The sequence below is a fragment of the Thamnophis sirtalis genome, unplaced genomic scaffold, assembly GCF_051295495.1.
Source record: "Thamnophis sirtalis isolate CommonGarterSnake01/CBP01778 unplaced genomic scaffold, rThaSir2_p1.2 scaffold_2, whole genome shotgun sequence".
In the NCBI taxonomy this organism is placed as follows: Eukaryota; Metazoa; Chordata; class Lepidosauria; order Squamata; family Natricidae; genus Thamnophis; species Thamnophis sirtalis.
Genome location: NW_028261382.1, coordinates 43174559 through 43197520, shown reverse-complemented (window position 1 = coordinate 43197520; position 22962 = coordinate 43174559). Strand labels below are relative to the sequence as shown.

At 44.4% G+C, this 22962-nt stretch overlaps 1 protein-coding gene across 1 annotated transcript in view; it reads right to left on the bottom strand.

Moving 5' to 3' along the window:
- LOC106538811 (5'-3' exonuclease PLD3) overlaps positions 1 to 21742 on the bottom strand; it is a 23077-nt gene extending 1335 nt beyond the window's left edge. The window contains 11 exon segments of the mRNA XM_087703437.1: positions 1431 to 1489; positions 1492 to 1595; positions 3169 to 3308; positions 3736 to 3936; positions 6030 to 6157; positions 6879 to 6993; positions 8571 to 9059; positions 10220 to 10504; positions 11813 to 11884; positions 14314 to 14496; positions 21628 to 21742. Of these exon segments, the coding sequence (XP_087559563.1) occupies positions 1431 to 1489; positions 1492 to 1595; positions 3169 to 3308; positions 3736 to 3936; positions 6030 to 6157; positions 6879 to 6993; positions 8571 to 9059; positions 10220 to 10504; positions 11813 to 11884; positions 14314 to 14496; positions 21628 to 21717 (1866 nt within the window). The 5' untranslated portion in view covers positions 21718 to 21742.
- Between the last annotated feature and the right edge of the window lie 1220 nt (positions 21743 to 22962).

Genomic DNA, 22962 nt, shown 5'->3' with positions numbered 1-22962 from the left:
CTCTCTCTCTTCCCCCTCTCTCCCTCTCTCCCTCTCTGTCTTCCCCTCTCTCCCACTTTCTCTCTCTCCTCCCCTCTTTCCCTCTCTCTTCCTCCCTCTCTTTCCCCCTCTCCCCCTCTCTCCATCTCTCCTTCTCTGTCTCTCCCTCTTCCTCTCTCTCCCTCTCTGTCTTCCTCTCCCCCTCTTTCTCTCCCTCCCTCTTTCTCTCTCTCCCCCTCTCTCCCTCTCCATTTCTGACTTTCACCCCTCTCTCTCCCTCTCTGTCTCGCTCTGTTCCCCTCTCTTTCTCTCTCTTTGTTCCTATGTCCCTCTCCCTCTCTCTTCCTCTTTCTCTCTCTCCCTCCCTCTCTCCCTTTTTAAGGGATTTCTCTCCCTTCTGTGGGGACCACAAAGAGTTTCTGAAAAGGAGAAGCGAAGAATTAGAGGTATCTCTCTTCCCCCCTCACTCTCTTCCTCTCTCCCTCTTTCTCCCCATCTCTCCATCTCTCCCTCTGTCTCTCTCTCTCTTCCCCCCCTCTCTCCCTCTCTCCCTCTCTGTCTTCCTCTCTCCCTCTTTCTCTCCCTCCCTTTTTCCCTCTCTTCCTCCCTCTCTCCATCTCTCCCTCTGTCTTCCTCTCTCTCCCTCTCTCTCTCCCGCTCTCCATCTCTTCCTCTGTCTCTCTCTCTTCCCCCTCTCTCCCTCTCTCCCTCTCTGTCTTCCCCTCTCTCCCACTTCTCTCTCTCCCTCTTTCCCCTCTCTCTTCCTCCCTCCTCTTTCCCCCTCTCCCCCTCTCTCCATCTCTCCTTCTCTGTCTCTCCCTCTTCCTCCTCTCTCCCTCTCTGTCTTCCTCTCCCCCTCTTTCTCTCCCTCCCTCTTTCTCTCTCTCCCCCTCTCTCCCTCTCCATTTCTGACTTTCACCCCCTCTCTCTCCCTCTCTGTCTCGCTCTGTTCCCCTCTCTTTCTCTCTCTTTGTTCCCTATGTCCCTCTCCCTCTCTCTTCCTCTTTCTCTCTCTCCCTCCCTCTCTCCCTTTTTAAGGGATTTCTCTCCCTTCTGTGTGGACCACATAGGTTTCTGAAAAGGAGAAGTGAAGAATTAAATGCACCTCTCTTCCTCTCTCTCTCTCTCTTTGTGTCTTCCTCTCTCTCCCTCTTTCCCGCTTTCTCCCCCTCCCTCCCTCCCTCCCCCTCTCTCCATATCTCCCTCCCCTCTCTCCCTCTTCCTCCCTCTCTCTCCCCCTCTTCCTCTCTCCCTCCTCTCTCCCTCTGTTCCTCTCTCCTCATTCCCTCCCCCCTCTCTCTCCATTTCTCCCCCCTCTCCCCTCCCTCTCTTTGTCCCTGCCTCCCTCCCTCTCTCCCTCCCTCCTTCTCTGTCTCTCTCCCTCATTCCACCGTTTTATAGTTTCTAACCTACGGGTTGAATTCGTAGGGAGAGGGTGAGGGAAGTCTCACCACTTCAATGGGGCAGTGGAGAGGTCTCCTTCTCAGGACCCTGAGCGACTCCAGGAAAACAACATGGTTTGTCTCGAATGTCGCCAACAGCTGATGAGGAGACGCACCGTCACTCCTTTATCGCAGGCTGCGCTCCGCAAGGCCTCATCAATGGCGGGCCACAATCTTGAAGAGCAAACGGGTGCAGAGAGTTAGAGAGGCCGCCTGGATGGAGAAATTGCCAGGAATTGCAGGGAGGGAGGGAAGGAAAGGAAAGGGAAGGGAAGGGAAGGGAAGGAAGGGAAAAAGGAAGGAAGAAGGAAGGAAGGAAGGAAGGAAGGAAGGAAGGAAGGGAAAGAAGGGAAGAAGGAAGGAAAGGAAGGATGGATGGAAGGAAGGGAGGAAAGGAAGGAAGGAAGGAAGGAAGGAAGGGAAGAAGGAAAGGAAGGAAGGATGGAAGGAAAGGAAAAAAGGAAGGAAGGAAAGGAAGGGAGGGAGGAAAGAAAAGGGAAGGAAGGGAAGGAAAGAAGGAAGGATGGAAGGAAGGAAAGGAAAAAAGGAAAGGAAGGAAGGAAGGAAGGAAGGAAGGGAAGAAGGAAAGGAAGGAAGGAAGGAAGGAAGGAAGGAAGGAAGGAAGGAAGGAAGGAAGGAAGGGAAAGAAGGGAAGAAGGAAGGAAAGGAAGGATGGATGGAAGGAAGGGAGGAAGGAAGGAAGGAAGGAAGGAAGGAAGGAAGGGAAGAAGGAAGGAAGGAAGGATGGAAGGAAAGGAAAAAAGGAAGGAAGGAAAGGAAGGGAGGGAGGAAAGAAAAGGAAGGAAGGGAGGAAAGGAAGGAAGGAAGGAAGGAAGGAAGGAAGGGAAGAAGGAAAGGAAGGAAGGATGGAAGGAAAGGAAAAAAGGAAGGAAGGAAAGGAAGGGAGGGAGGGAAAGAAAGAAGGAAGGAAGGAAGGAAGGAAGGAATGGATGGAAGGAAAGGAAAAAAGGAAAGGAAGGAAGGAAGGAAGGAAGGAAGGGAAGAAGGAAAGGAAGGAAGGAAGGAAGGAAGGAAGGAAGGAAGAAGGAAGGAAGGGAAAGAAGGAAGAAGGAAGGAAAGGAAGGATGGATGGAAGGAAGGGAGGGAAAGGAAGGAAGGAAGGAAGGAAGGAAGGGAAGAAGGAAAGGAAGGAAGGAAGGAAGGAAAGGAAAAAGGAAGGAAGGAAAGGAAGGGAGGGAGGAAAGAAAAGAAGGAAGGAAGGGAAGGAAAGAAGGAAGGATGGAAGGAAGGAAAGGAAAAAAGGAAAGGAAAGGAAGGAAGGAGGAAGGAAGGAAGGAGAAGGAAGGAAGGAAGGATGGAAGGAAAGGAAGGAAGGATGGAAGGAAAGGAAGGAAGGGGGAAAGAAAAGGAAGGAAGGGAAGGAAGGGAAGGAAAGAAGGAAGGGTGGATGGAAGGAAGGAAGGAAAGGAAAAAAGGAAAGGGAGGATGAAAGGAAAGGAAGGGAGGAAGGAAGGAAGGGAAGAAGGAAAGGAAGGATGGAAGGAAAGGAAGGGAGGGAGGAAAGAAAAGAAGGAAGGGAAGGGAAGAAGAAGGATGGAAGGAAAGGAAGGAAGGAAAGGGAAAAAGGGAAGGATGGATGGAAGGAAAGGATGGGAGGGAGGAAAGAAAAGAAGGAAGGAGTGGAGGAAGGGAAGGAAGGAAGGGAAGGAAAGAAGGAAGGAAAAATTAAGTGGGTGGAAGGGAGGGAAGTTGGTTGGGAGGAAGGGAACAAAGGAAATTAGATCACCTTTTGGGGTTACAGTAGATGCACTGCGGCTCGTAATCCATCACAGAAATATAGATGAATTCTTGGGCGTCTCCAATCGTGCTCAGGATGGCGGTGAGGTCCGACGTCCGGCCGGTGGAGCAGAGAGCCGGCGGGGAGCTCTGCAGTCCAAAAGAACTGAATTATAAAGTGTAAACAACAGAGCCAGGATCCCTCCCTCCCTCCCTCCCTTCCTTCCTTTCCTCCCTCCCTCCCTCCCTCCTTTCTTCCTTCCTTCCTTCCTTCTCCATCACTGGAAGATTTTCAAAAAGAAATTTGTCCGAAATGCCTGAGCAGAGGGTTGGATCGAATGACCTCCAAGGTCCTTTCCAACTCTATTCTGGTAGAAGCATGGAATTGTCAACTCGCTCTACTTCTTCCTTCCCCATCTGAGCTCCCCTCCTCTCCCCCTCCCAAAAAAACCCCCTGTCCTCCAGATGTGGGGTTTCCAGCTGCCATAATGGACACAACGGGCGGGGAGATCTAGCCACGAAGCCCCCACATCTACAGGATCTTACACCGTTTGTGTTTTCACACAAACAAACTTACGGAAATGTAGACCTGGGCTTCTACCCCGTTTAGTTGAATCTTCCGAGGTTCCTCCAGGCTGGATTTAGCCGCCAGATCCCTGGGCCAGGTGGTGGGCAAGGAGGCTCCCTCTTTGCCCAAGATCCGGTACATGGCAAAGATCCGGTGGAGATCCTGAGCCAGGCAGCTACAATTGTAGAGTGCGATTCCCAGCTCCTTCACCTAAGGAACGGGGGGGAAAAAATGATTCGTGCTGTGAGTAACTTGCTGGAAGATCCCCCAGATTTACTGTGATCTCCAAAAGAAGATCTGAAGAGTGGATTCCTCACCGGGGGAATGGCGGATCCACGCAATGGATCCTGTTGCCAGGGAAGAACCCAATTTCCCCACCTTACGGGTTCGTCCTTTCACTTACAACCATCAAGGAGCACGGCATTTTCGTGGCTAAGCGAGGCCGCTGTTAAGTGAGCTTTGCCCCCTTTTACAACCGTTCCCGGCCCCGTTGTTAAGGGAATCCCTCCCGGGGTTGTATCCCAAGGGTGTTTCCGCCAGAGCAGTGCGACCATTGCAGCATTCTTCAAGCCGCCACTAACTGAACCACTGTAAGTCTAGGATTACCCACGTGATTTTGGGAAAATCTGCTGAGTGCGTCTCCGTGGCAACTCAATCGTGGCTCGGTGTTCTGACCCAGCTCCCCAAACACGGCAAACCCCCCTGAAGTGAACTCAATGATTCCTTTATTCGGAGCGCCAGCAGCCCCGCCAAAAAAATTTCTCTCTCACCTCAGGCTAACAAGCCTGTTCGTCCTCTCCGGAAGATGAATAATTGTCTGCCACATCTATTCATCTCCGCCCCCTGCCTTTTATCCCCAGAGCTAGGGTGGGGATTCGCTAGCAGCGGTGGCTCTTCCGTCCCGAGGACCGGCCCATAGATTTCCACTGCTCTCCTCTCCTCTGCCATATCTATTCCTCTCAGCCCCCTGCCTTTTATCCCCAAAGCTAGGGGGGGATTCGCTAGCAGCGGTGGCTCTTCCGTCCCGAGGACGGACCCATAGATTTCCACTGCTCTCCTCTCCTCTGCCATATCTATTCATCTCCGCCCCCTGCCTTTTATCCCCAGAGCTAGGGTGGGGATTTGCTAGCAGCAGTGGCTCTTCCGTCCCAAGGACCGGCCCATAGATTTCCACTGCTCTCCTCTCCTCTGCCATATCTATTCCTCTCAGCCCCCTGCCTTTTATCCCCAGAGCTAGGGTGGGGATTCGCTAGCAGCAGTGGCTCTTCTGTCCCGAGGACCAGCCCATAGATTTCCACTGCTCTCCTCTCCTCTGCCATATCTATTCATCTCTGCCCCCTGCCTTTTATCCCCAGAGCTAGGGTGGGGATTCGCTAGCAGCGGTGGCTCTTCCGTCCCGAGGACCGGCCCATAGATTTCCACTGCTCTCCTCTCCTCTGCCATATCTATTCCTCTCAGCCCCCTGCCTTTTATCCCCAGAGCTAGGGTGGGGATTCGCTAGCAGCGGTGGCTCTTCCGTCCCAAGGACCGGCCCATAGATTTCCACTGCTCTCCTCTCCTCTGTCACATCTATTCATCTCCGCCCCCTGCCTTTTATCCCCAGAGCTAGGGTGGGGCTTCGCTAGCAGCAGTGGTTCTTCCATCCCAAGGACCGGCCCATAGATTTCCACTGCTCTCCTCTCCTCTGTCACATCTATTCATCTCCGCCCCCTGCCTTTTATCCCCAGAACTAGGGTGGGGCTTCGCTAGCAGCGGTGGCTCTTCCGTCCCAAGGACTGGCCCATAGATTTCCACTGCTCTCCTCTCCTCTGCCATATCTATTCATCGCCGCCCCCTGCCTTTTATCCCCAGAGCTGGGGTGGGGATTCGCTAGCAGCGGTGGCTCTTCTGTCCCGAGGACCGGCCCATAGATTTCCATTGCTCTTCTCTCCTCTGCCTTCTGCACATCCGCACATCAGGCACTGAGCCCAGCTCTTCCTCCTCTGTGTTATCAGCCACCTCCAGACCTGGGGGCTGTTGACTCCCCATCTTACGGACAGCCCAAATTCTGCCGCTGTCTCTCTCTCTGCCAACCCCATTCCCTCTTCCCCCTCGGAGCTCCCGGGTTGCCTTGATGCTGACCCTGACTCCCACGCCTTCCTCCTCATCTGATTCGGCTGCTGAAAGGGGCCGGCGTCCAACAGGCCACAACACACAAGTACTCGACAAACTTCGCACAATTTAAAAGATTGCCGTGTCCGAGGAGTCCTGTTGTAAGTCTGGAGCGCCTGTGCCTCTTTTCACGCCTGCCCCAAAGGAGATACCTGAGTAAGGGAACGCCAGTCCATGTTGGCACTGCCAATGTAGAGGTGTTTCCGATCCACGACCCACAATTTGGTGTGCACAATCCCGCCCGTCAGCTCCTTCATCTTCACATATCGCACATCGGCGCCTGGAGAGCGAGGAGTAAACAAAAACTCTCTTTACAGCTGACGCTCTCAAACCCGCTGGTTTTCTTCCCATTCCTAACAACTGTCAGGCCTGCAGCCATCTTGGATCTTATGGCCTGCCACACTTTCTATTATTCTATTATGCGTTTTCTATGGTGGGAAAACGGGAGGTGGGATTGTACGGAGTTAGATGCTATGTAGCCATAACAACATTCTTTCTAGAAAGCCAAGGTCATCTTTTGTCTCTGCACCTCTGCACCTGACCGGAACTGGATGGGAGGAAGCTGCCAGCGTGGCAGTGGGAGATTGGACCATGGGATGGACTTGTCCCTTCCTACGCTGTTATCCTTCCTTCCTTCCTTCCTTCCTTCCTTCCTCTCTTCCTTCCTTCTTCCTGCCTTCCTTCCTTTCCAACATCTTTTTAAGAAGAGATTGGAAACCCATTTGTTTGAGCAGGGGGTTGGACTAGAAGACCTCCAAGGTCCCTTCCTATGCTGTTATCCATCCTTCCTTCCTTCCTTCCTTCCTTCCTTCCTTCCTTCCTTCCTTCCTTCCTTCCTTCCTTCCTTCCTTCCCCAACAAATGGAGTATTTTAAGAAGAGATTGCACAGCCATTTGTCTGGAATTCTACAGGGCTTCCTGCTTCAGCAGGGGGTTGGACTAGAAGACCTCCAAGGTCCCTTCCAACTCTATTATTCTGTTATCTCCCTACAGATACATTACCATCACGAGTCAATTCATCAGTGTCATCTTTGGAGGATTGAGGGCTATTCACCGCGATCTCCAACTTCACCCCCCGGGAAGGCAGGCTGCGTAGCATATCGAACACCTCCTGGCCCTGCTTAGTGACACAAAACAGCAACTTTTGTGGGACTTGGTCCAAGATGAGAGGACGCCGACTGAGCCCATTCTGGCATTCATTCATACAGCTCGATTCTCCTTCTCAAATAACTCTTGGAGTCTGGTTGGACTCAACTTGAAGGAAGCCTTCGACTTACGGCCACAAAAGAGATTTGGAAAATTCATTATTAAGCAGCATAGTTGTTAAGTGAGGCATCATGGAACAAACACCCTATTTTATCCCCTTTTTTGCCTCTGGTCATTAAGTGAATCACCATGCTGGTGTAGGGTTCCCTGCTCAGGCAGCAGGAGGTTGGACTAGAAGACCTCAAAGGTCCAAGTTCTGTTATTCTATTCTATTCTATTCTATTCTATTCTTCGATCCATTCCATTCTATTTCTATTCTATTTCTATTCTATTTCTATTCTATTTCTATTCTATTTCTATTCTATTTCTATTCTATTTCTATTCTATTTCTATTCTATTTCTATTCTATTTCTATTCTATTTCTATTCTATTTCTATTCTATTTCTATTCTATTCTTCGATCCATTCCATTCTATTTCTATTCTATTTTTATTCTATTTCTATTCTATTTCTATTCTCCTCTTCTCTTCTCTTATATTTCTCTTCTCTATTTCTCTTCTTTCTTTTTCTCTTCTCCTTCTTTTCTCTTCTCTTCTATTTTATTCTATTCTATTCTCTTATTCCATTCCTATTTCTATTCTTCTCCATTTCTCTTCTCTTCTTTGATCCATTCCTTTCTATTTCTATTTCTATTCTATTTCTATTCTATTATTTCTATTCTATTTCTATTCTATTTCTATTTTTCTTCTCTTCTCTTCTTCTATTATTCCATCCATTCCATTCTATTTGTATTTGTATTTCTATTCTTCTCTTCTCTTCTCTTCTCTTCTCTTCTATTCTATTCTTCCATCCATTACATTCTATTTCTATTTCTATTCTATTTCTCTTCTCCTTCTCTTCTCTATTTCTCTTCTCTTTCTTTTTCCCTTCTCTTTCTTTTTCTCGTCTCCTTCTTTTCTCTTCTCTTTTATTCTATTCTATTCTCTTATTCTCTCCATTCCTATTTCTATTTCAATTCTTCTCCATTTCTCTTCTCCTCTTCTCTTCTCTTCTTTGATCCATTTCTTTCTATTTCTATTCTATTCTATTATTTCTATTCTATTTCTATTTTTCTTCTCTTCTCTTCTTCTATTATTCCATCCATTCCATTCCATTCCATTCTATTTGTATTTGTATTTCAATTCTATTTCTCTTCTCTTCTCTTCTATCCTTTCATCCATTCCATTCTATTTCTATTTCTATTTCTATTCTATTTCTCTTCTCTTTCTTTTTCTCTTCTCCTTCTTTTCTCTTCTCTTCTTTCCTATTTTATTCTATTCTATTTTCTTATTCCTTCCATTCCTATTTCTATTTCTATTCTTCTCCATTTTTCTTCTCTTCTCTTCTTATTCTTATTCTATCCCCCACTTCCTGACACAAGGCTTAGAGTTATAGAAGAGACCCAGAGTGGATCCTTTCACCTCCAGGTCGTCCCCAACCACAAACTGACCGGCTTGGCGGAAGCATCTTCCATCTGTAAATCGGAGCCTCGGAGGGTAAAGTAGAAAGCTCCAATTTCTACCACGCTGTTGGCTTCCGAGAGGAGGTTCATCCACCCTTCGTAAGTGGTGGGATTCTGAGGACTTGGAGGCGGATACTGTAAGGTGTCTGGGATGCTCTCCAGAAGCACCAGGCTAAGAAGGAGAGAAAGGAGAATTAAAAACAAAGGGGTTTTAAGCGATGAGGTTGACCCAGGCCTCGGAACCAACATCTGGAGGAGGTTTCCGGGCATATAAAATAAACGGGGAGAAACTTGCCTGCACTGCGCACTGCATTCTTCCGCTTCGTTCCACAGCGTTGTTAACCTTTTCCAGATTAAAGAGCTCTTTCCGAGCACGAGGGAGGTGGTCGCTCCGTGATTCCATACGAGCCAGCAGGTAAGGATCAGGAGGAGGAAGAAGAGAAGGAAACAGAGAGAAGACCGAGAGAACTTGGGGAACTAAGGAGAAAACACGAGGGAAGACAAGAGAGGTTGATTTTGGACAGCGTTTTTTTCGAAGTTGATCACTTTAAGATGAATGGACTCCAATTCCCAGAATTCCCCAGCCGGCATGCTTTAAGATGGGTGGACTTCAACTCCCAGAATCCCCCAACCAGCATTCTTTAAGATGGGTGGACTTCAACTCCCAGAATCCCCCAGCTGGTATGTTTTAAAATGGGTGGATTTCAACTCCCAGAATTCCTCAGCCGGCATGCTTTAAGATGAATGGACTTCAACTCCCAGAATTCCCCAGCTGGTATGTTTTAAAATGGATGGACTCCAACTCCCAGAATTCCCCAGCTGGCATGCTTTAAGATGGGTGGACTTCAACTCCCAGAATCCCCCAACCAGCATGCTTTAAGATGGGTGGACTTCAACTCCCAGAATCCCCCAGCTGGTATGTTTTAAAATGGGTGGATTTCAACTCCCAGAATTCCTCAGCCGGCATGCTTTAAGATGAATGGACTTCAACTCCCAGAATTCCCCAGCTGGTATGTTTTAAAATGGATGGACTTCAACTGCCAGAATCCCCCAGCTAGCCATGTTTGCAACTGCTTTGTGAATTAACCCATCAATATTCCACAAATTTGTCCATTTTAATTTTTTTAATATGGGAAAGCCTGATAAATATTACCCATACAACCATTTTTGGTGAAGGTAAAGGTAAAGGTTCCCCTGTCACATATCTGCTAGTCGTTCCTGACTCTAGGGAGCCCTGCTCATCTCCGTTTCAAAGCCGAAGAGCCAGCGCTGTCCGAAGACGTCTCCGGGGTCATGTGGCCGGCATGACTCAACGCCGAAGGCGCACGGAACGCTGTTCCCTTCCCACCAAAGGTGGCTCCTATTTTTCTACTTGCATTTTTTTACATGCTTTCGAACGGCTAGGTTGGCAGAAGCTGGGACAAGGAACGGGAGCTCACTCAGTTACGCGGCGCTGGGGATTCAAACCGCCGAACTGCTGACCTTTCTGATTGACACTCTCAGGGTCTTAGCCACCATCTTTGGGGTCCCCATAATTTTTTCAGAGTTGGAAGAACTCCCAGGACTTAGAAATATTGCCACTGAGAAAAGGAATTGAAGATTATACAATTCTGGACAGCAAAGATCCAGAAATATACCTTGAACCATTTCTGGCTGTCTTCTTTTGCTGGTGAAACTTTACGTGGCAACTTGGTGGTGGTCTCCATCTTCCTTATTGGGGGCACCTTGATCCTTGGGGTGATTTCCGTCCAGGTCTCCTGTCTCGGCTCCCTCCGGGTTTCAATTGGTCTTCGTAGGCTGGGTGTGGCTGTCTCTTGAAGATGTCCAACCTTCTTACCGCTTTGTGGTTTTGAGATGTCCAAGACATGCAGTCGCGACTGTTGGTCCTTCACCACTTCCCACTGAATATTTGGAGGGTCTAACTATGGATCGAGGGAAAGTAGAACTTATGGGACTTCCTCCTTTGGGCAAACCAACCAACCACAACACCATCCATGACCAAGAAGGTGGCTGAGATATGGTCCTCAAAATTATTGGGGTTGGGTTGGGTAAACCAACAGAGATAGCATGGTTTCTGGTTTGATGAAATAAAGTAGAACTTATTGGACTTCTTCCTTTGGGCAAACCAACCAACCACAGCACCATCCATGACCAAGAAGGTGGCTGAGATATGGTCCTCAAAATTATTGGGGTTGGGTTGGGTAAACCAACAGAAATAGCATGGTTTCTGGTTTGATTAAATAAAGTAGAACTTATTGGGCTTCCTCCTTTGGGCAAACCAACCAACCACAACACCATCCATGACCAAGAAGGTGGCTGAGATATGGTCCTCAAAATTATCGGGGTTGGGTTGGGTAAACCAACAGAGATAGCATGATTACTGGTTTGATGAAATAAAGTAGAACTTATTGGGCTTTCTCCTTTGGGCAAACCAACCAACCACAACACCATCCGTGACCAAGAAGGTGGCTGAGATATGGTCCTCAAAATTATCGAGGTTGGGTTGGGTAAACCAACCAAGGTAGCTTGCAAACCATGGTTTCTGGTTTGATAGGGGTCCAAAACTGGTCTGATTTTTTTCAGTCAAATAACAAACATAGCTCGGAAACCACTTAATATCCTGGCTTGTCCAGAAACGGTTAATCCTGGTTGGAGGAAAATACAGTTCTAACCCATTTGCCTATCGAAAAGACTAAGCCGTCTCCTATTTTAGGAAACTTGTTTAATTGCCAAATATCCACATCTAAATTAGCGGCTACGAATCAAACTTGCAAGTCGCTTTTTTTTTAGAAAGAAAATGCGGACAAATTCCCTCACCTCCCTCTCCAAAATTCGAAGGAGGCTTCCGGCAAGTCAATGGAGGAAGCTGATATTCACTTAATGACTGCGTGATTCACTTCACGTCCGCAACAATTTGCTTAAGAGCCATAGCAAGAAGGTAAAATTGGGCATAACCATGTTGGTTAGCGACAGAAACTCTTGCTTCGATGCCATCTTAAGATTTTATTTTATTTTTAAAAAAATGCTTATAAAGAAAGATTGGACCAATATTGGATCTGTCTGATCCCTTCTGGGGAGGGGGTGATTTAATTTGTCCCAGTTTCTAAGGGGGCCCGCCGCAAGGTGACACAAATATTGCTGTCACCACAAAAGGATGGACAATCTGCCTTCAGGAAGGTGACACAAACAAATTTAGATCTTCGCCAGGCCTGTTGCCCCCACTCCATTACCTCCTTTCCCCTCTCTGGATGTGGGGAAGGGTCTTCCTTCAACGCCAATCTCCTCAGCCTCACAAAGGGGGGCTGTAAAGGAAAATGGGATGAATCGTCTTTGGTAGGACCTCACAAGAACCACTATCCAAAACTGGGTCTCTGCACTCATGATCTAAACGGATCAAACATCTAACAGAGTTGGAAGGCGCCTTGGAGGTCGTCTAGCCCAACCCCATTCCCAAGCAGGAGACCCTTCACCATTTCTGACCAATGGCGGTCTAGTCTCTTCTTGAAAGCCTCCAGGGATGAAGCTCCCACAACTTCTGAAGGCAACTTCTCTTCCATGGGTTGATTGTTCTCCCTGTCAGGAAATTCCTCCTTATTTTTAGGTTGAATCTCTCCTTGGTCAGTTTCCATCCATTATTCCTCGTCTGGCTTTCAAAGGTGCTTTGGAGAATAGCTGGACCCTCTTCCTCCTCTCTGGGGCAGCCCCTCAAATATTGGAAGATGCTCTCCTGTCTCCCCTGGTCCTTCTCTTCCCTAGACTAGCCAGGCCCAGTTCCTGCAACTGTTCATCGTATGTTTTTCACCATTTTAACATAGTTAGAATATCTGCTCTATTTCAGATCTCAAAGGAATCATATACAGGCAGTGTATGACTAGTCCCATCACTATTCGAAGGTTCTGACCTTCGTCCTTCCATGCGCTCACATAATTGCATATTAAGTGCTGGACAATGAGGCTGTCACAAGTTACGACCGTGATGGGAAGGCTCCATTACAGCCGTAACTCAAAGACTATCTTTATATGGAGGTGTTCTTTCTCTTCCAGAGGGATCGCGCCCAGCATAGATAGGCCCACCCCATCTTTAAATCCTAGGCATTTTTCTTCCAATTAAGAATTTTGGCCTGTACTTTTTCAAGCTTGGAGAGTTATTCATTTCACTGAAATTGTTTAGGGTTTCCTGTCGAAGCAGGGGGTTGGACTAGAAGATCTCCAAGGTCCCTTCCAACTCTGTTATCCTACCCTATCCTAAAATCTATTCTATTCTAAATTCCTATTCTGTTCTGTTCTATTCTGTTCAATTATCCTATTCTATTCTATATTTTACTCTCTTTTCGGCTCTATTCTATTTCTTATTCTATTTCAAATTTATTTCTTATTCTACTATTCTATATTTTAGTCTTTATTCTGCTCTATTCTATTCTATTCTATATTTTAGTCTTTATTCTGCTCTATTCTATTTATTATTCTATTTCTTATTATAGTCTATATTTTAGTCCCTATTCTGCTCTATTCTATTTATTATTCTTTCTTATTCTATTCTATATTTTAGTCTCTATTCTGCTCTATTCTATTCTATTCTATTCTATTCTATATTTTAGTCTTTAGTCTGCTCTATTCTATTTATTATTCTATTTCTTATTATAGTCTATATTTTAGTCCCTATTCTGCTCTATTCTATTTATTATTCTTTCTTATTCTATTCTATATTTTAGTCTCTATTCTGCTCTATTCTATTTATTATTCTTTCTTATTCTATTCTATATTTTAGTCTCTATTCTGCTCTATTCCTATTCTATCCTATCCTATTCTATATTTTAATCTCTATTCTGCTCTATTCTATTTCTTACTCTATTCTATATTTTACTCTTTATTCTGCTCTATTCTATTCTATATTTTCGTCTCTATTCTATTTCTTATTCCATTTGTTATTCTATTCTATATTTTACTCTTTATTCTGCTCTATTCTATTCTATATTTTCGTCTCTATTCTGCTCTATTCTATTCTATATTTTCGTCTCTATTCTATATTTTACTCTTTATTCTACTCTATTCTATTCTATATTTTAGTCTCTATTCTGCTCTATTCTATTTCTTATTCCATTTGTTATTCTATTCTATATTTTACTCTTTATTCTGTTCTATTCTATATTTTAGTCTCTATTCTGCTCTATTCTATTTCTTATTCTATTCTATATTTTACTCTTTATTCTGCTCTATTCTATTCTATATTTTCGTCTATTCTGTTCTATTCTATTTCTTATTCTATTCTATATTTTACTCTTTATTCTGCTCTATTCTATTCTATATTTTCGTCTCTATTCTGCTCTATTCTATTTCTTATTCCATTTGTTATTCTATTTCCTATTCTATTCTATTCTATTCAATTACATTCCATTCCAACATTCCTCTCCACTCCACTCTATTCCATGTTTACATAACGGTTCAACTTAGCCTGAGGATTTTTGATCCCTGCTTGTCGTTTTGCGGGTCTCCCCCTTTGAAAAGGGAGAACACAATGCCAGCAAGTGTTTTGCCAACTTGCTCACGAACCTTCCCGTAGCCCAGGAATAATTTTGTGTGTCTCTTCCATCGAATAGAGCCTGGTCCTTAATTTGGAGAAGGGAAGGAAGGGGATCCAGAGCAGGAATCCACCAGCTCTTCCTACCTACTCTCTCCTCCCTTGGAACGAAAGACAAGCCAACCATCTGAAGTAGGGTGAACTCAAGACTTACTGAGACTTTCTCTTTCTCTGCTGGTCGTCCAATGTCCAGTTGAGCTCCTGGTGCTGAAGGAGCTTCTGGTAGATCTGGTCGTTCCTTGGTGGGATCTACTTGCTTCTTGTAAGCTTTGATGCTTTCTCGGGGCTGCAGGATATCATCGGGCCGGCTTCTGCTTCGTTCTGGTTGAGGTTCGTTCTGAGTTGTGGTTCAGAAATCACAGAAGAGTTTAATCAGAAATGGACTGACACGCTCATCGCTAAAAAAACTGTGCCATGAAATTGAGGAAGTGTTCTCCAGTGGGCGGTGCATCTACACTTCCTGTGTAGAAATACACACACATGCACACACAAGCACACACAGATACACAACACTCACAGATATACACAAAGACAGGCATCAGTCATGCTTGATTTGGGCTGCCTTGAAAAGCTGACCCCATAACAGTCTCTAGCTGATCTTGAGAAGGAAGAATAACCAGAGTCTGCTTGCAACAGATTCACAATTTTTTCTTCTTCCAGATAATAAAATGTTCAAAGCTCATTCCACAAGGGAGAAAGGAAGTGTTTGGAAGCATCGGCCAAGCAAATGGACTATTGAATGCAATTACTATAATAAATGGTCTACACAGGGCCTTACTTTGGATACGGAGATGATGGAGAGTTAAGAGATGGAGATGCAGATGGGGAAATGGGGAGAGGAAGAGGTGGACACCGAGATAGAGATGGAGAGACGGTGAGATGGCGATGGAGAGATGGAGAGGGGACATGGATTTAGAGATGGAGAGATGGACATGGGCATGAAGATGGAGAGATGGGGAGGGAGATGAGGAGATGTAGACGGAGATGGAAAAGGAGAGATGGTGAGATGAAGAGGTGGACATGGAGATGGAGAGATGGAGATAGAGAAAGAGAGAAAGAGAGATGGAGAGATGGACATGGAGATAGAGATAGAGAAAAAGAGAAAGAATGGGAAATGGAGAGATGGACATGGACATGAAGATGGAGAGATGGGGTGGGAGATGAGGATATGGACATGGAGATGGAGAGATGGAGAAAGAGAGAAAGATGGAGAGATGGACATGGACATAGACATAAAGAAAGAGAAACGAGGAGATGAAGATGAAGAGATGGAGAGGTGGACATGGAGATAGAGAGAAAGAGAAAGAGAGATGGAGATGGACACAGAGATGGAGAGATGGACATGGACGTAGAGATGGAGAGATGGACATGGAGATTGACATCGACCAAGATAGAGAAATGGGGAGATGAAGATGAACAGATGGAGATATGAACATGGAGATAGAGAAAAAGAGAAAGAATGAGAAATGGAGAGATGGACATGGGCATGAAGATGGAGAGATGGGGTGGGAGATGAGGAGATGTAGACGGAGATGGAAACGGAGAGATGGGGAGATGAAGAGATGGACTTGGAGATGGAGAGATGGAGATAGAGAGAAAGAGAGATGGACATGGACATAGACATAAAGAAAGAGAAACGGGGAGATGAAGATGAAGAGATGGAGAGATGGACATGGAGATAGAGAGAAAGAGAGATGGACATGGACATAAAGATGGACATGGAGATAGAGAGAAAGAGAGATGGAGATGGACACAGAGATGGAGAGATGGAGGTGGACATAGAGAGGAGAGATGGACATGGAGATGGACATCGGCAAAGATAGAGAAATGGGGAGATGAACAGATGGAGATATGAACATGGAGACAGAGAAAAAGAGAAAGAATAAGAAACGGAGAGATGGGGATAGAGCTGGAGAGCTGGAGAGCTGGAGATAGAGAGAAAGAGAAACGGGGAGATGAAGACGAATAGATGGACATGCAGATAAAGATAGAGATGGAGAAATGGGGAGATGGAGAGATGGATATGGAGGTGGACATGAAGATAGAGATGGAGATAGATCTGTAAAGCAAAGGAAGTAGAAACCTCATATACACCTTCTAATGAAGAAGGATATAGTCCTTCACCATTATTCTTTATTCCTACCGCACAGACAAGCAGCCACTTCCTGCTGTAACGTTGATTAATATATAAATACATAAAAAATAGCTTTCTGGATATCTTCCAAAGTTACACATTTTTCAGCCAACTTTCTTTGTTTGTTTTTAAATCACCCTGCTGCCATGCCGGGCATCTGGTTGGCTTCTTAACACCAACTTGTGTTGATTTAAGTCGACGGGGAGTTTTCCCGGGCAGAGCGCGGGCACAGATGTTTCTACAGCTGCAGAGATAGCAGCAGCCGAGGCATAGACCTCTCTCTTCCTCTCTCCCCTTTGAATGCACACACCACAACAACTGCCAAGCTTTTGAAATCTCGAGAATAAAAGCTCTATGAAAAGAGAGATGGGCCATTGAACTAGCCTGCCCGACGTTGTTTAACACCCCCCCCAAAGGACATCCAAACGTGCCTTCCCTCAGGGGAGCCATTTCTGGGTTTTCGATTCCAAAGACCGAAATCGAATTTATCCGCAAGCAAAACTCTTGTCAAGGACTCATCTCAAACGATTTAATTTTTTTTTCCTGTTGACTTTGTATTTTTTTATTTGTTTATCAATTTCATATATACATTCACAATTATATGATCTCATAACTGTTATTAATAATATGTATTTATAACAATTTTTCCTACTGCTGACAATATACTTGAAGATTGCTTTCTTAACATCCCATAGATCCATCGTATCTTACAACAGTCCTACTTCTTCTTCCCTCCTCCCTCTTTCCTTCCCTCGTTTCTTCTCTCCTACTCCCCTTCCTTCCCTCCTTCCCCTTCCCTCCTTCTCTCCTTCCCTCCTTCCCTCCTTCCTTCCTTCCCTTTCTTTTCTCCTTCTCTCCTTCCTTTCCCCCTTCCTTTCCTCTTTCCTTCCCCCCTTCCTTCTCTCCTACATTCCCTCCTTTCTTCTCTCCTTCTCTCCTTCCTTCCCTCCTTCCTTCCCTCCTTCCTTCCCTCCTTTCTTCTCTCCTTCCTTCCCTCTGGTGCTTAAAACGATTTAAGCGCCAGAGCCCACTGTAACAGCATTGCTAAAAAGGCATTAAGAGTTCTTAACCTAATTTTGCGAAGTTTCTTCTCCGGTAAGATTGTACTGCAAATTAGGGCATACAAAACCTTTGCTAGACCAATCCTCAAATACAGCGCGTCTGCCTGGAATCCGCACTGTATATCGGACATTAATACGATCGAGAGAATCCAGAGGTATTTCACGAGAAGAGTCCTCCACTCCTCTGCTCGCAACAGAATCCCTTATGCCCACCAGGCTTAAAATTTTGGGCTTTCGAAAACGTTGAACTATGCCACCTGCACTCTGAGCTAAGCGCAGCACACAAAATTATCCGCTACAACGTCCTACCGGTCAACGACTACTTCACCGTCAACCGCAATAATACACAGGCAAACAATAGAAGAAGAACGAGTCAAGCTATTCTCCAAGAGGGTAGAACAAGAAGCAACGGGTGGAAACTCGTCAAGGAGAGAAGCAACTTAGAACTGAGGAGGAATTTCCTGACAGTTAGAACAATTAATCAGTGGAACAGAAGTTGCCTCCAGAGAGAGGGTAAGAAGGAGAAGAAAGAGGGTAGGAGTAGGGGAGAGGGAAGGGAAGGAAGAAGGGGATGGAGAGGAGGAAGGAAGGAAGTAGAGAAGGAAGGGAGGGAGAAAGGAAAAGAAAGAGAAAACAAGGTGGTGTCACAGCAGGTGCGAAGGATGGTAAACAAAGCATTCCAGAGGTGGGTGGAAGGGAGAGAAAGAGAAAGAGAAGAGGGTGGAAGGGAGAGAAAGAGAAGGAGAGAGGGTAGAAAGGGGAAGAGAGAGGGTAGGAGTAGGGGAGAGGTAAGGGAAGAAGGAAGGGGAAAGAGAGGAGGGAGGAAGGAAGTAGAGAATGAAGGGAAGGAGAAAAGAAAGGGAAAATAAGGTAGTGTTACAACAGGCGCTAGGGATGGTAAACAAAGCAACTTAAACTGTATATTATAACCTTTTAAATGGAATAATAATAATATAAGAATGGCAAAGGAAAAGAATAACTATGTGAATGTATACCTAGAACTGTATGTAAGAGAATAAATGACAGTAAAACTATAAAGCACAATATAGGTAAATCATATTTGGTCATAAGTAGCTAAGTATAAATAAATAAAGAATTGTACATGAAAATGGATAACAAACAAGGAGATTATGAACGCAAGATAGAAATGTATATAGTAGGGAAAACACTAACTGCAAAGAAACCGATTCGGAACTGCGGTATGATATACGATGGAACTTGTTGTTCCTATGTTGTTTTTAAGTTATGTGTTTGTTTCTGTTGATGTGCTTATGTGTTTAAAATTTAAAAAAAATATTATATACTAGAAGTTGCCTCCAGAAGTTGTGAATGCCCCAACACTGAAAGCCTTTAAGAAGATGTTGGATAGCCATTTGTCTGAAACGGTGTAGGGTTTCCTGCCTAGGCAGAGGGTTGGACTAGAAGACCTCAGAGGTCCCTTCCAACTCTGCTATTGTATTGTATTGTAATAGATACAAACTCAGCGTGATCTGCTCGAAACTCAATTGCAGAAAATACGTCAATGCCTGGAATGCTCTACCCGACTCTGTTGTTTCACCTCCAAACCCCCATAATTTTAACTTAAGATTGTCTAATGTGGACCTCACCCCATTCCTAAAGGGCCTGTAAGGGGGTGTGCATAAGGGCACAAATCGTGCCTACCGTCCCTTTCCTACTATCTCCATTTATTTCTACCCATTTCCCAAGTTTATATTTATATCTGTTCTTTTTTCCATGTTTGACAAACTAAAATAAATGAATTTTTTTAAAAAAATCAGCTTTCAGCTTCTGACGTCTACGCTGCACTCAAAAATAGTTCCGGGCGAGTTTCGGGTTGAACCAAAGCGCTATTTTCATCTCTGGCTTCTGCTTTTTTAATATATATATATATATATATATATATATATATATATATATATATATATATATATATATATATATATATATATATATCGAAAGATGGCAGAAAATACACATTGCCTGCGAAGACAAGATTATCCTGTCCTTCCCGAATTTTTGTTGTTGTTTTACTAGCGTTTGTAGACAGCTTTTAAAGCAGGCTAAAAGAAAAAAGGAAAACATCAAAGCAGCCAGAAAGAAGAAGAACATCATTTTTTTAAAAAAATTAAACCCGGGGAAATGCTATAAATAATGTCACAACAACCCCAAGAGGAATAGCGAGAGAAAAACAGGGCCTAAAATGGAGACCGACAGAATGAAATTAGCTGTCAAACCGGAAGAGGAGAATGCAGCTTTCCGACGGTGTTTTTGCTTTTAATTTTTCTTAATCCAAACTTTATTATTTTTGTAAATAGTTCAAGGTGGCCAGCATACTTAAAAGACAGATAAGCCCTCAGATAGACTTAACAACCAGTTCGTTTAGTGACGGTTAGAGTGGCTTTCAAACTCATGACCACTGTAGAATGTCCTGGGATCCTCTTTTGTGACTTTCTGACCAGCAAATCCCATGGGGAAGCCAGATTCGCTTAACAACTGTGTGACTCGCTTAACAACGGCAGCAAGAAAAGTTATCAAACGGGGGGGAAACTCACTTAACAACTGTCTCGCTCACCAACATAAATGTTGGGCTCGATTGTGGTTGTAAGTCGAGGACTACCTCTGTATCGTTAAAAGGCATTTCCAGGCAGCAATAAACGTATTTTCTTTAATCAAAACAATTTAGTCAACTTAGCAACTTCCCTCGCCTTCACCAACCATCCCTCCACAGGGAATCAGACTAAATCTTTCCATTTTTACCCTTCCAACATGTTCAAAAGAATTTTGCCTTTTTAGGAACTCCAGCCCTAAAGGTGGAGAAACCACGGTGGGAGAAACTGACCCTGTGCATCAAGATAAATCAGAATTCAGTGATGTTTGAGTTGTAAATTATATTATTCTGGCCAGCTAAAAAGAGGTGCGGAGAAATATTTGTTTAGCCTGGCTTAGAGTGGGCCAAAGGGAGCTGTCCAACAGATGGAATGAAAAGGGTTTTTTGCAAATGAAGACAGATCAAATCAAGTTTTTATTATGATCCCAGGCTAGCATAATTGTTTGTGTGTGTGTGTGTGTGTATGTGTGTGTGTGTGTGTAGATAGATAGATAGATAGATAGATATAGAGATGCTATATGTCTATCTCTCTCTTTCTATCACCACTCTCTCTCTTTCTCTCCGTCTGTCTATATCTATCAATCTATCATCTCTCTTTATCATTTATCTGATCTCTTTTTTGTAAATAAAAACAGGATCATATAAATCAAACCAATTTTATTATGATCATAGGCTAGCATAAGCCCCCACCCCTACACCGACATATAAAACTATATGCTAATTGTCTCTATCTCTCTATCGACCTACCTATCATCTAACTATCTAATCTCTCTATTTCTATCTCTCTTTCTCTCTCATCTCCCTCCCTCCCTCCCTCTCTTTCCCTCTCTCTTTCTCTCTCTCTCTCTCTCTGTGTATCTATCTATCTAATTATCTATCTATCTATCTATCATCTATCTATCTATCTTTCTAATCTCTTTATCTGTTCCTCCTTCATCTTCCTGACTATTTCTGTCTCTCTGTGTATATCTATAAATTTATAATCTATCTATCTATCTATCTATCTATCTATCTATCTATCTATCTATCTATCATCTATCTATCTATCTATCTATCTATCTATCTATCTATCTATCTTTCTAATCTCTTTATCTGTTCCTCCTTCATCTTCCTGACTATTTCTGTCTCTCTGTGTATATCTATAAATTTATTATCTATCTATCTATCTATCTATCTATCTATCTATCTATCTATCTATCTATCTATCATCTATCTATCCTCTCGCATTTATCTAATCTCTCCATTTCTACCTTCGGTTCAATCATTTTAATTACTGTTAACATTTTTAACCTTAATTGTATAAGTTTACACACTGATCATGTTTCACACCGCCCACCCAGAGCCTCTCTCCCTCTGAGGGCGACGGGCCGTTTAGAAAGATGAAATGCAAATCAATGAATAAAATAAGCTACGTTTTTAACTGTGTTTTGTAAATCAGTCGTTCCTGTTGTCTCATATTTTTAAGACACACAGGCGAGATGGGTAGTGCAGAAATTTAATAAGTAAACTGAAGTAAAGTGTTACACGTATATTGTAGAAGAAGACACATGCCACTTTTAGGATAGACAAGGATATTTGTGTGTGTGTGTGTGTGTGTGTGTATGTCTGTGTTTGTGTGTGTGTGTGTGTGATACTTCCATGTTGGAAGAGTGAAGGTTTCCCTACCTTATCAGTAGTTTTCTCCTGTTGCAAGCGGGTCGATCTTCTAATTGGGGTGACACTGACTTCGTTTGGAGCAGGCGTTTTCTTCCTCATGTTGCCTCAAAGGAAATAGCACTCCTTAAAAAAAATGTGTGTGTTTTTTTTAAATATACACCTCCCACTTTTACCAAGCAGATACTCAGCACCGAGAGACACCCCCGCCCCCCCCCCCCCAAAATGACCTAGCAAACTTACAGAGACGTTAAATTTGGTGGGGGAAACGACTTCAGTTGGATTTGAAATGACAAGCACCACGGCAATTGGTTGGCGAATTGTTGCACTTATGCTGAGCTTTGCACAACTGACTCCTAGCGGCCAAGTGTGCAAATGTCCTTCCAAGCAGGCCTTTTGCCAAAAAAAAAAAAAAAATAGGAGGAGAAAAAGAAGAGGAGGAGGAGGAGGAGGAGAAGGAAGAAGGAGAAGAGAAGAAGGAGGAGAGGAGGAGGAGGAGGAGAGGAGAAGAAAAAGAGAAGGAGGAGGAAGAGGAGGTGGAGGAGGAAGAAGAGGAGGAGGAGAGGAGGAGACAGAGAAACAGGAGAAAAGGAAGAGGAGGAAGAGCAGGAGGAGGAAGAAGAGGGGGAGGAGAAGAAAAAGAGGAGGAGGAGGAAGAGGAGGGGAGGAGAAGAGAAAGAGGAGGTGGAAGGAGAGGAGGGGGAGAAAAAGAAAAGGAGGAGAAAGAGGAGGAGGAGGAGGAAGAGGAGGAGGAGAAGAGGAGGAGGAGAAACAGAAGAAAAGAAAAAGGAGGAAGAGCAGGAGGAGGAAGAAGAGGGGAGGAGGAGAAGAAAAAGAGGAGGTGGAGGAGAAAAGGGAGAAAAAGAAAAGGAGGAGAAGGAGGAGGTAGAGGAGGAGAAGAAGAGGAGGAGGAAGAGGAACAGGTGGAAGAAGAAGAAGAAGAAGAAGAAGAAGAAGAAGAAGAAGAAGAAGAAGAAGAAGAAGAAGAAGAAGAAGAAGAGGAAGAAACACCTCCTACAAGCTGAGGCAATATAACAAAGTGAATTCTGACTTGGTCAAAAAAATTTGTAGAGTTTTTCAAAGTTTTTTAAGAGGACAGAATGAACATAGTTCTATTCATACAATTAATTAATGGAATAATGTATAATATATATATGTAGGTCTCTAGTTGTTCGGGTTTTCTCCCGCGTAGAATTGGATATGTCTTTGCGACGTTTCGACGAAGTCACATTCGTCATCTTCAGGCTGCTGCTGACTACTTCAGGTTTGGTGTTTCCAGGAGTAGTGGAAACTCCTGGAAACACCAAACCTGAAGTAGTCAGCAGCAGCCTGAAGATGACGAATGTG